Here is a 12,502-nt window from a genome sequence, read left to right on the forward strand (position 1 = left end):
AGCCATTTCTGTAAGTGATAGTTAAGGCAGTGAGACCAGAGGACTGTAAGGAGCGAAGAGTACAAGATGAGGATTCATCCTACATGTTATTTGGAACTCCCCGGCTCCTCTGACAACTCCCAGATGCTGTGACTGGGAGCTCCTCTCTGTTGTTGCTGCTGTCATAGTGTTGGTTTTTCCCACCTGGGGCCAACTGAGCTCCTCCTCTTCTGCCACTACCTCTACTTTATCTCAGACGTGGTGGCATTCTCATCTAATGCCTGCCTCATTAGAAGTGTCAGGGAACTGTCCTTGCTGGACACCAGGCCTAGTGGGCCCTTTTCATCGCAAATTCTCCTTTTCTCCTGACACAGGCATTGAATGCCCCAGAGGAGCCCGAAACCTGCCAGGCTTGGTGCAGGAGGGAGAGCCCTTCAGTGAGGAAGCAACGCTTTTCACCAAGGAACTGGTGCTGCAACGAGAGGTAGGACACCTTCCAGTTGCTTCTTGTATGAGGCGGGATGAGAAAATAAGGCTCACTTGGTCTGATGTTTTTCTGCCGTGTCAGAGATGAGTCTGTCACTTTTTCTGGTGCTCAGCCTTCCACATCCACGACCCATTCTCTGTCTGCCCACATCTTATTTCCTTGAGCCCTTCATCGTTGGCCAGCCGCCCCCAAATTGCTCCTCACCATTGGTGTCCTGGGTTGCGTGGTGACCACCAGGCCAGCCTAGCCAGGATCTTGACAGAGAGAGCTTACAGGTTTGCAGTCCTCCTCAGCGAATTAGCCTGAGCTGCCTGCCTCCAGCTGGGTTTAGAAGCTTGACTAACTCTGTCAGGGGCCAATTTTCTTTGAACATTTATTTGTATCTTTGAGTAATTGCATTTTCTGTAGCGGGTTTTCTGACTCAATTTAATTGTATTTCTGTTTCTGCCTGTTGAGCTGACTCTTGCAGGCAGGAGTTAGGCTTCTCAGCTGCTCTGGTGCCCATCTACCTGCTAACTTTTATCAAGTCATAGTCAACAGATCCACCTTCTTTCCGGGAATATGCCAGTCATTCATCCTGCCAGGTGGGCACAAGAAAGGAACAATGGGAGGCTGTGCTGGGCTCAGGCTTAGGCTTTTAGATCTGCCTTTGTCCTCAGTTCTTTTACAATCAAATCGGTAGGGTCCCTCCAGCTTTCATGCAATATCATTATGTGCACAGAGCAAAAAGAATATGGAGTCCTAGAGGTTCTCTCTCTCATGAGTCTTTGTAGATCCTTGAGATCAGACATGTTGGCTTCTTTGGGATGTTAAGTGATAGAAATACCTATTCATAAGCTGCAGCATCTCTCATTTTGATTTGAATTGCCAGGGACTATGTTAGGTGTGAGAGGTACAGGAGAACAGGCTAGCCCAAGATGCTTGTGTTGGACTACCCTGGCCCCAAAAGAACCACCACTTTGACTTCTGGCGAAGCAGTATTATTGCTGTTGCTTGCCACCTCTTTGGGATTTCTCTAGCACTTGCCTTCTCATTTTGTGAAAGAAAGCAGTGTGTCAAAAGAAATCCTGAATTCAAGAGAGACGGGTTCCATTTCCCAAACGTGAACTGCAACTACCTGGGTGCTGCATGGCTCTGTTGGCCATCAGTACAGGGGGGGTAGGGCATGGGGCTTAACTCCTTTATTGAGTCATCAGTCTCACATTGCCCTCTATTTTGTTTTTGGTGAGATGTATTTATTTTTGTGAGGTAGAAATTCTTATATTAGCTTCCAGGGTGCCTTCCTCCTCCCTTCCTCCTCCCCGTTTGTAACTGCACACTGTACCTTGAATTTTTATCAGTTAAATATGGCCCCCTGCTAGAGAAGTTATTTCAAGAACCCAGACATTTCAGTTGTCCGTCAGTAGCTGTTTCAGTTGCTGAAGTGGCACAGGGATTGGGTGGAAGGGGAAAATGTAGAATTTCCCTCTGTGGGCCTCTGGGTAATGAACTCCACAGCAGTTTCATGTTGGAAAAAGCAGGTGAGTCCACTCAAGGTCATACTCAAAGACCTTACAAAGACAGCAGCAACAGATGTTTGTTTGTTGTTGCGCTTTGGGTACAGGGAGGAAATCCCCTCCTTGGATTGCCTGAAACGTTTGTGAGTAACATTCTCATGGCTTACTATCTAAATCACGTTTCTGTTTTGTTTCCCATTTCTCACCATAGTCACCTCCTTGTCGTTTCACATCTCCTAAAGTTTCTTTCCCTGTCTTTTTCAACTCTTGTTTCCTCAGCCACTTTTCTTCCTGATCATGTTTCTGGCCCACAGGTGATATCCAAAAGTACAAAGGGGTTAAAGAGAATACTGACCCCTAAAAGGAGTGAGTGGCCCAAAGCTTTTTCACTCTCTCATGGTTATTATGACCTTACCTTTGTCCGTATATTTGCTGACATTTAACTTCTCCCCATCTTCTTTGATGCCCTTGGCGTGTGAATGCGTTTGCAGATCCTTAGTCTAATCCAGAGTTCACATTTCTCTTTCTTGGTTGTAGTTTCCCAATCTTGCTTAGCCTTGAGTTGAGGCTCTCTTGATAAAGAAGCTTTCTGCATTTTCTTAGCTGCTTATATGATTGCTTGGGGTGACTCTGCTTATCCAGAGGAAAGATGAGGATGGCCTAAGAATAACTTGGGATTTTGGCTAAAGGAACCAGTTATAGCCTATTCTCCTGGGCATTTCCCTTCCTATAAAATATGAAAACTGTCTTCTGAACAGTGTAAGAATGAAGAAAAGTTGTTTTGGTTTGCTTTGTTAGAGGTTTATTTACTTTTACCTGTATAGTACCTTCATTTTTATTCCATGTTTTCCCAAGGAGCTTTTCTCCTTGTCTTCCTCACCCTACTCCACAAGGATCCAAAAAAACTTCATGGATAAGCACTCCTGGAGGCAGAGGTCCTTCCCACCCTTAAGAGAAAGTACAAGGCAATTGCGTGGATGCCTAGTGTGGCTCCCCACTGCCCACCTCACGTAGCTCTTACCTTCAGGGCAGCCTCCGCTGTGCCACATTCCACTCCAGGAGCTCTTCTGGAGCTGAGCCACTTCTGTGATGGCCGCAGAGGAACCAATTGTTTGTAGCTTGTGCCTATTCCTTTGATAATTAGATTTAGCTTAGATAATCAGGTATTGTGAATATGTGATTGTCCTTGAACCTGTCCCATCCCTCCCTGTTAAATTTTTATCATCTTATTTTGGGCCAGGATTTCTCTACCCCCACCTGCTTTCCAGTTACTATAAATCTGCATTATCATATAGGAGAGGAGAAGCGCACAGATTTCCTGAGTCCACAGCACCTCCTGGGCCCCCATGTGATCCCACAGAGGCATGTCTCTTGAGTTGCACTTCCGTATGCGACCCCGTAAACTGACTAGAGAAGCATAAGGAGTGGCAGAGGGACTGTATAATGGACACTGCCCCCCAGGTCAGCCCCCTGCCAAGGAGCAGACAGAAAGCTAGGGTACAGGGTGCCTGGCCCTGAAAAGTGACTCCCTATTTATGAATTGCATTGTCTGATAGCCAGCACAGGAATTGCTGCCTCTTTCTCTATTTGGGGTGAAGAAAGAACTGTAGTCTTTCCATCCCATATCCTCATGTGGAGCCTGCACAGTCTCAGACAAGTCTCTTTACATTTCAGATGGCCCTCACTGTCTTGAGACCTGATAGTCCTGCTTTCCTTAAATGTGTTTTACAATGACACTAGTCAGCATGGAGTTACTAATATTTCTGGCCATCACTCAGCTCCATTTTCCTAAGTATCTCCCCTCCCACCTTTCATTGCATTTCTTCTTTTACTCCATTCTTTTCCATGGTCCTTCTCCTCAGACACTGGTTCCTGTTGGCTTTCATTCCTTTCCCTGAGTTGGGAGTCTGGGAACACTGTTCCAGGTCAGTGGTCTGGGCATTCTGGTGGTGCTGACAGCCCCAGGGCAAGAGGAACAGTAAGTTAGACATCATGTCCTTACCTGATTCTCTTTGTGACCTTGAAGGCCAAAGCAGCCAAGGAACTCTCAGAGGACTTCACTCTTACTCTTACTCAAAGGAAATCCAGTAATCTCAACTGTTCTTCCCAGCTTGACTCTGTTGGTGTATAGCAGGGATGGGTGAATCCAACCCACTGCCAGTTTTTGTTAATAAAGGTTTATTGAAACACAGACACACTAATTGTTTTATGTACTGTCTGTGGCTGCTTTTGTGCTTTAACAGTGGTGTGGAGTAGTTACAACAGAGGCTATATATGGCCCACAAGGCCCAAAATATTTGCTGTTTGTCTTTTATCAAAAAAGTTTGATGACCCCTGCTGTACAGAGCCTGCTGAATTGGTTTTAAATGGCTTGTTATAACCCTGAAAATGAGTTTGCTCTCATGTCCCCTGCCTTTGAGGCTGGGCTGCTTCTGAACCACATTTGAGATCATTGTGTCAATTGCTTTATTTGTGACTGTGAGCTATGAGTGCTGTGTCCCATTGGATGGCATGTGCTTGATGACATAACCTTTTGCCCGCCTCCCCCCTCCCCCCGCCAACACAGCTGCCTCTTTCAGGCAATTCCCTGCCACAGTGCCAAGGACAGGAAGATATGGTATAAACTTCCAGATGAGGAATTGTGCCCATTGCTGGCATCTTCCCAGAAGTAGTGGTAAGAAATGGCATTAACCAGCTTAAAAGTGCAAACTCCTAAGTTTTCACGCTCCAGATACCATGTGGTCCTGGGTAAGTGATTCTTTCCTGCCTTGGTCTTGCTGTCTAAAACACTGATGTAGCAATCCAAAGCCATCCTCTTCCTTTAAAGGCCCTTCCTGTGAATAAAACAATCATTCGGGATCTCGTCACACCTTTTTGCTTGAAGGCCAGTTAGCCAGCATTCACTCACTGACCAGCTGCTGCCTGTAGGCACTGTGGTCGCTGTTGGGAAAACCTGCTCTTTTAGAGAAGGGGCCAGAGTGTATTACTGAACAAGATCAATGCTACAATTTAACCCTCTTCACAGTTCCAGGCTGTAGGAGGCGCACTTCCCTGGGGAAGGGAGTGGGATATATGGAGGTTTGATGATCATTTCCAGGGCCTTTCTCAATGACCCCTTTGTCCTCTCTGGGATCTCAGAAATTGTCCTTTGCTGTTGCCTGGAAAATGACGTCCTCATGCTGGACAGCCTGAGCTGAAAACTCCGGCTGCTGCCCTGACCTATTTCCCTTCTTCCTGCTGGCATCAAAAGGGAGGATGTCCCCCTGGGGAGCTCATGCTACAGGGGCCAGGGCACAGTCCTGGATTTCCTCTCTCCCACTACCCCCTGCTCTTTTGAAAACAAAGATGCATAAAAGCATTACAAGCGACCGTTGCTGTTCGAAGAACGTGTATTTATGTTTCAGGGGAATATGGACTCAGCAGTGAAGACTGCTGTATGTTTATGGAGGAGTATTTGGGAAAGAAAACTTAGAATAAAAGGAAAGTGGTTCCATCTTTTTTGTTTTAGTACCATGTGTGCTGCATCTTGTCTGAAAAAGATAAACCAGTCTAAGCAGTTTACTGGTGATCTAACTCAGTTCCCCTACAGACATGTGGTATGTACTTTCTCACCCTTCCTGTTCCCGTCTGTCTGTGCGGGCCCTTCCCTGTCCAGGAGACACACGGCAGGGGGAACAGTAGCAAAGTTAAATCTCTGGATCAAAGCGATGAAGATAGTTCAAGCCACAGAGAGATCCACGAGGGTGAAGCAGACCTGGTGCACCTGAGGCCTGGAGGCACTGTTCTCAGCCTCTCCCTGAGTGCTGGGCCCAAGAGTAACCCTCGCTGAGCCACCAGAATTAATCTGCTGGAAAAGCAAGCCGGCAAGGCTTCGCCTACCTGCACAAAAACAGCCTATTCTAGATTATGTCCGCCACTGCCCAGGAAATAGGGACTGCAGTAAGGCCAGCTTTCTCGACAGCTCTGTTATTCCATGAGACCTTAAAGGCTATTGGGGGCTAAGGCTTTTCTTAGCTCCCCACACACTCTTGACAGGTCATCACTCACCAGTGATCTTTCAGTTTGTTTTCTGTTTAAGGCTGTTTTCTTTGAAGGGGGCTCGGGTGAAGACTTTGTCTTAATAGTGATCCAAGTTTCATTCGATAGAGCACTTTCTAGTGTAAAAGTGCTTCCATATACAATATTTCATTTTAAGCTCCCAGCAAACCTATAAGAAAAATATTATCCCAGTTTTACAGTGCAGGAAACTGAGATGCACAATGACCTTCCTCCACTCACAGAGCTTGTTGCAGGACAAACACCAAAGCTCAAATGTCTGCATTCCAAATCAGGTGCTTTTTCTCTCCAAATTTTGCCAATTTTGCTGTTAGAAGGTGATCATTCTTTTAGCCGTATTTTATCACTTAACCCTCAAATATCTGGAAGTAATTAATTTGTAAAGGACTTCCTGAAAACTCCAGTATTGTCTGAGAATAATTCACCTCTGGTAAGGAACCACTGAGTCTGATTCTGGATGCTCACAATACTGCAGAGGGATCTGAGTGATTTGCTATGGCCATGCCTCCCCAAAATATTTAGCCTGCTGTTGTCACAGTTCTTGTGTCTGTTGACTGCCTGATCCCTGCTTCATCTGTTGTTTGACCTTTGTGGGCCTTACTTTTTATATAATGATTCCTCTCTAACCCATCTCGCTTCTTTTCAGTTTGATCGTGTATATCCATATTCCTGTTTCTAATGTTTCTTTTTTGTTGTTGGGTTTTTTTTTTAAGATTTTACTTTTCCTTTTTCTCCCAAAGACCCCTGGTGCATAGTTGTGTATTTTTAGTTGTGGGTCCTTCTAGTTGTGGCATGTGGGACGCCGCCTCAGCATGGCTTAATGAACGGTGCCATGTCTGTGCCCAGGATTCAAACTGGCAAAACCCTGGGTTGCCGAAGCAGAACGCGCGAACTTAACCACTCAGCCACGGGGCCAGCCCCTCTAATCTTTCTTGAAAGACAAATCTGACTAAGTAAGCACATTGTTTATAAATAAACTCCCCATTGCCTCTGGGGTAAAGTCTAATCTCCTTAGTTTATATATATATCCTTGCTTACTTCTCCAACTTCATGTCTCACCACTGCTCATTGCATAATTGGTACCTCATCAGGACTAACCTTATTATACTCACAGTTCCCCATATATATCATTCCATTTCCAGTCTCACGTCCCGTAGGTCAACTTAAGCTCTCTACCCAGTATATCAGCCATCCCCCTTCTTTGCTTTCTTATTCCTACCTGTCCTTCAAGATACATCTCCTGTTCTAGGTTGCCTTCCCTTGATCTCCCAGGCTAGGAAGATGCCCTTCCTTTGGTCCCCATAGCACCCTGTGCACACATCTGTCACACACTGACCAAAGATTTTGAAGGGATCTGTCTCTGTTGGTCTCCCTGCTAGATTGTAAGCTCAAGGACAGGAACTGTGCTTTTGTCTTTGTGTTCTTTCTATTTTGCCTAGTATATAAGAGATACCCAAAAGATACTCATTAAATCAACTAATTGGCTCCCCGTGACCTAACTCTAGAGCTTGGGAAGAAAGCCTGTTCTTTTGTTGTCCTTTGTAATTCTTTGGAAAAGCTCTCTAAGCTCAGCGTTTGCAGGGCAGTGAGGAAGACTTGGCAATACTGAGGCTGGACACATAGCTGCTAATTCAGGAACTGCTCACTGAAAAAGTCCATTACTAAGATCTGATTTACTGTGGGACCCTCACCTCCCTGGATCTCCCAGTATGTCCAGCCAGGATATTTAAAGATAATGAGATAACAATGTGTGTTTTGAAAAAATTCCACTGTTGAAATAGAAAGCATTTGTGTTCCTTCATCTCTCTCCAAACATAGGCTACTTGTCTCTTTTCCTCCCTGGTGTTTCCCATCCTCTCCTTTTGTAGATCAAACTATTAAATGAGGTGAAGGGTTTATTTTGAAGTTCAAGTCAACAAATTCCTCTTCAGTAATGGGCTGTAAGCACCATGTGAATACCAGGCTGTTATCCACCCACTTACAGCCCTTTCATTTCTCGGCTCCTGGCCCTTGCCAAGTATCTCTAAAAGCCCTGGAAGGAGGGCCCTCAAATCCCATTCCAGCCCCTAAATGAAAATGGCATCACAATGAGAAGAGGCGAGGTAAAAATGAAGAATGAGGATACTGTCACATTGCCCTTTTTTTCCTCTTCCCCTAGCTGCTGATCTCCCTATCAGCTTTTAAATTCCTCAGGTAGCTTCATCTCCCTCACCAGTAGCCTTCCCCAAGCCAGCTCAGCATTGTGTGCTGATGGGTGCCAACAGTGGGCCGGCTCCAGTGGGATTCCTCTCTGCAGAGCTGCTGGCTCAGCTAGGCTGTTGTCTGTTTCCCTGTTCTTCTGCTTGGAACTTGCGTAGCCAGTCAAGCATAGAATTGCATCCATTCTTCTGAAATAGCTGCTGGGCCTAGTTTTTCATTGGCTTGGCCAAGATCCGGTTACCTGTCAGTATGTCGTACAGGCTGACTGGTATAGGTTTGATAGCCCTCACTGCCCTCCAGAGGCTAGTGTTCACATTCCAGGCTGGCTGTTGGAATTGGGGGCAGAATAAGGTGGAGTGAGGTTTAGGACCGTAAGAGATTTGGCCGCCTTGGGATACGTAGGAAGGTCTCATGGATGTAATTCTATCCCAGGGAAGAAAATCCTATTCAGCAGAAAGATTCCTCCTTTCCCTAGGGAATTTGTCCCTACTGCTGTAAATTCTTCCTTGAGAGACTTTCATGTTTTCTTTGCCAATTTGTTTTTCTTACTATTCCTACCAGTAAAAGGAGATAAGACGTATAGTCCTTAGACCTGACAATTGCAGTTTCCTCCCCAAAGAGAAGTCTTGGCAATCCCTGGTGCTTATTTTTCCTCTTCGTCTTTAGTTCTGATCTGCATCATTCCCAGAGTAAAGAGGTGAAAGGCTTAAACATGACTTCCTCTTGGATCTTTCTACTAGAATGGTACACAGTACTTACTTTGAACCTCATCTCACTTGAGGCCTGCGAGTAAGCAGGGTCAGTGATTGCTGTTGGAGAATGCATTTACTGGTTCACAAAAGATTATCATTACAAACACAAGGTCATGAAAGTCCTTCCAACAGAGCCTTGCTAAGCAGAACTCCTGCTACCTATGGTATTTGATACTGTCAGCCTATCTGACATAAAATGATGTTCTTTATGAGCCTTCTCTGTGGAAGATAGCTATTGCCAAGCACATCCTGGTCTACCTTCTGTATAGCTTCGTAGAGCCTGTGACCCAGAACAAATGGAGAAACGTTCTCAGGAGGTAAGAGACTGCTAGACTCCTCAGAGGTAACAATTGTGCTGGAAGAGCTGGGTGCCGTTTATTTTCATTTAGATGTATCGGATGCACATAATAACAGCAATTCCTGGTTTCTCTTACCTCTTCAATCCTCCTGAACATTCACTGCTTCTTGAGCTTTGGTAAGGATTCTTTAAAAAAAAAAAAACAAGAAGCTAATACTAATATTCTTACTACAATAACAAAGGGCTGAAGAAAAGCAGCTCAAAATTTTTGTTTTTTTAGGTGAAATCCCTTATTATGAAGTCTGTCTACCTCCTTATGGAAGCCTAATTTGGAAAATAGTTCTCTGTTTCATTCATATCTTCTGACTAGCAGATCATATTTACTTTCCACAGAAAGATGACCTCATACAGACTTGCCTGTTCTGTTTCCAGAAGAGCTTCACACACAACGCCAACACACTGGCCAACACCCTTGCACACTTGAGTGTGAGCATTTATGCTAGCACATTGGGGGTCTTCAGGACTCATGCCTCCCTGTTCGTCCTAACCATTCCCAGACACACCCACTGCCTAATTGTTAATAATTTCCTCTTAGAATTATATAATTCAGCTGATACCTTTCTAGAACACAGCTCATTTAATATACAACAGTTGGGCTTCCAGCAAAGAATAAGCGGATTGTAGATTGCATTTGCTCTCCAGGTAATACTAACATTCTCGTGTTTCCCATGTGACTCCCCCAAGGACACAGGAGTGACTGTTGTGGTGGATGAGCCACCTTAACCCTGCCCTCTTGTCATTAGCATGTCCATTCCCTGTGTCTGTTGCCAAGGACTGGATGAGATCCTCTGTGTTCCAAACCTGGCTTTACTGATGAACTTCCCAATTGCCACTCCACCTGTGACAGTTTCTGGTCAACTGAACTTAAATGGATTTTGAAAATGAAAGTGACCAATGGTCTGTTATGAAATGCTGTGGTGCATGAAATAAGATTATGAGCAAGCTTGAGAATTAACAGCAGAGATACGCTAACCTGGTCTGAACAACATGTGTCACATATTCAGGAAGGATAAGCTCATTCTTAGACCCATCTCCATAACACTTAAAGACATTTTCCCTTTGTCACCTAACAAAAAACTCTGTTAGTAACATGTCCAGAGTCAGACATGGGTTCTCATTCTAACTTCACTACTTCCTGAGTGACCTTGGACACAATTCTTAGCCTCTCTAAAATCAGGGCAATCTAGGGGGCCGGCCTGGTGGCGTAGCAGTTAAGGTTGTGTGCTCCGCTTCGGTAGCGTGGGGTTCACCAGTTTGGATCCAAGGCATTAACCTACCCACCACTTATCAAGCCATGCTGTGGCAGGTGTCCCACTTATAAAATAGAGGACGATAGGCACAGATGTAAGCTCAGGACCAATCTTCCTCAGCAAAAAGAGGAGGATTGGTGGCAGATGTTAGCTCAGGGCTAATCTTCCTCAAAAAAATAAAATAAAATCAGGGCAATCTCAGTGCATAATAGAATTCAATATGAATGGTGCCCCTGGTGTTGTGCAGTACAGCAGTCTTGGTAAGCCTAATTACCTCACCTATGATGAGGGTACCTTCTTTATAGGGTTCTTGTGGAAATAATGTATATATGTAAAGTACCCAGTGCTGGTACCCTGGTAGATAGTAAACACTCAGTGAACAGTTTGCATCATCATTTTTATTATCAATGAAAATTCTCTCGGGGTTTGGCTAAAATCTAGAATTAAAACTTGAGTGTGGACAGACCACTGTACCCAGAGCAGAGAAGGAGGCTGGGCATAGTCATGTATGTTGGGAGCAGCATTCATATAAAAACCAACAGAGAACAATAATTAGTCCTCTCCAGTGCTTTTCACATCCCAGACCTGTCTGTTTAAGCCAGTAACAGCAAATATGCACATGCTACCCCCATCCAGTCTTGCCCCCGTGGCAGACATTCCCAGTCAGTCACAGCACTGCTTTGGCTTAGAACTCAGAACCTTCTCAAAACAGGGCTCCTAGAAGCTACTACCAGTTGAATGGACTTGGTACTTGCATTGATACCTATTTGCCATCCTTGGTCTAAGTTCTCAAAAGAGCATTTAAGTACCGTAGGGGTCAGCCAGTCTCTTTTCTACAAAGTAAGAAAAAAGACAGGGTCTCTTTGCCTCTGCTTCTGCATGGTCCTACACGTTAGAACCACTTCTTTCTAGGCAATATCACATTCTGTGGAAAAGCAAAAGTCCAAAGAGTCGTAGCCTATGCACAGAGCCTCTTCTAGACCTGACTACAGACAGACAAGGCCAATCATCACCAAGAGAGGGGGAATGAGGACTCCACAGATCCCTCATAGAAGCCTAAGAAATAGTGGCTTGAGTATCTTTGCCATTCACTCAAACTGCCATAGGGGTATTTGGAGGATGATCTGCCAATACCTAGGGCTTTCCCTGCTTTCTCTCTGTTTACACAGGGCTTCTGATCTTGCTCATTTCCTAGTGTCACTGCAACTTGAAAACGAGGGATTCAGGAATGACTTATCTAGATCCTGGCTGGCCCAGGCTTCCTTATCTTCTGATGGAGTAGCAGTGCTCTTTTTTGTCCCTATACCACCTTGCCACGACCACAGCAGTCTAAGATTGCCATGGGTTTATCTTCGATCTGTATTAAATTGGAGGGTTGGAGGATCACAGAGTGCCAGGTAGGAGCTCTAAAGAAAGATCTCGGTGTTAACCAGGATTGAAAGGGATAAGAAAAGGACCCCAAGACGAATCCTTTGGGACAGTCACTGCAGCAAGAACAAAAGCTATCCTTTGTGCCAGGAATGCAAAGTTGAATTAGAAACTGCTTCACTGTGCCATTTTTCTTTCCAGGTTAGCATAATGCCTCCCTCTTCTCCCCTCCCCTGTCTTGATGCAGTGGAATTCTATATTTAATGGTTACCAGAAAAGGATCTTGGCACTGAATGTACAACTAGAGGTAGAAGATCATGCAAATGAGACCAACAGGTCCCTTCATCCCCTGCCAGAGGCCTGCATATGCCACTTCACTTCAGAAGTCTCTATAGTGCTTGCAGTGCTGGGATGCTGTTACCTCTCCAGTTAAATAAATCTAAAACTACTGACCCGGGATTTTTATAGCACCACTGCAGTCTTATGAGGAAATGCAACAAATAGTCCATTACCACTGATTGGATATGGATTTTTGGCCTGGCCACTTGCCACTTGGT

General features: G+C 45.0%; 1 protein-coding gene across 1 annotated transcript in view; it reads left to right on the forward strand.

The window, feature by feature from the left end:
- The window catches only part of SND1 (staphylococcal nuclease and tudor domain containing 1), a 402,639-nt gene that overhangs the window by 302,762 nt on the left and 87,375 nt on the right, over positions 1 to 12,502 (forward strand). The window contains exon 16 of the mRNA XM_046669618.1: positions 354 to 463. Coding sequence (XP_046525574.1) covers positions 354 to 463 — 110 coding nt within the window. The remainder of the gene's footprint in view (positions 1 to 353; positions 464 to 12,502) is intronic.

Source organism: Equus quagga, chromosome 8, assembly GCF_021613505.1.
Source record: "Equus quagga isolate Etosha38 chromosome 8, UCLA_HA_Equagga_1.0, whole genome shotgun sequence".
NCBI classification, from domain to species: domain Eukaryota; kingdom Metazoa; phylum Chordata; class Mammalia; order Perissodactyla; family Equidae; genus Equus; species Equus quagga.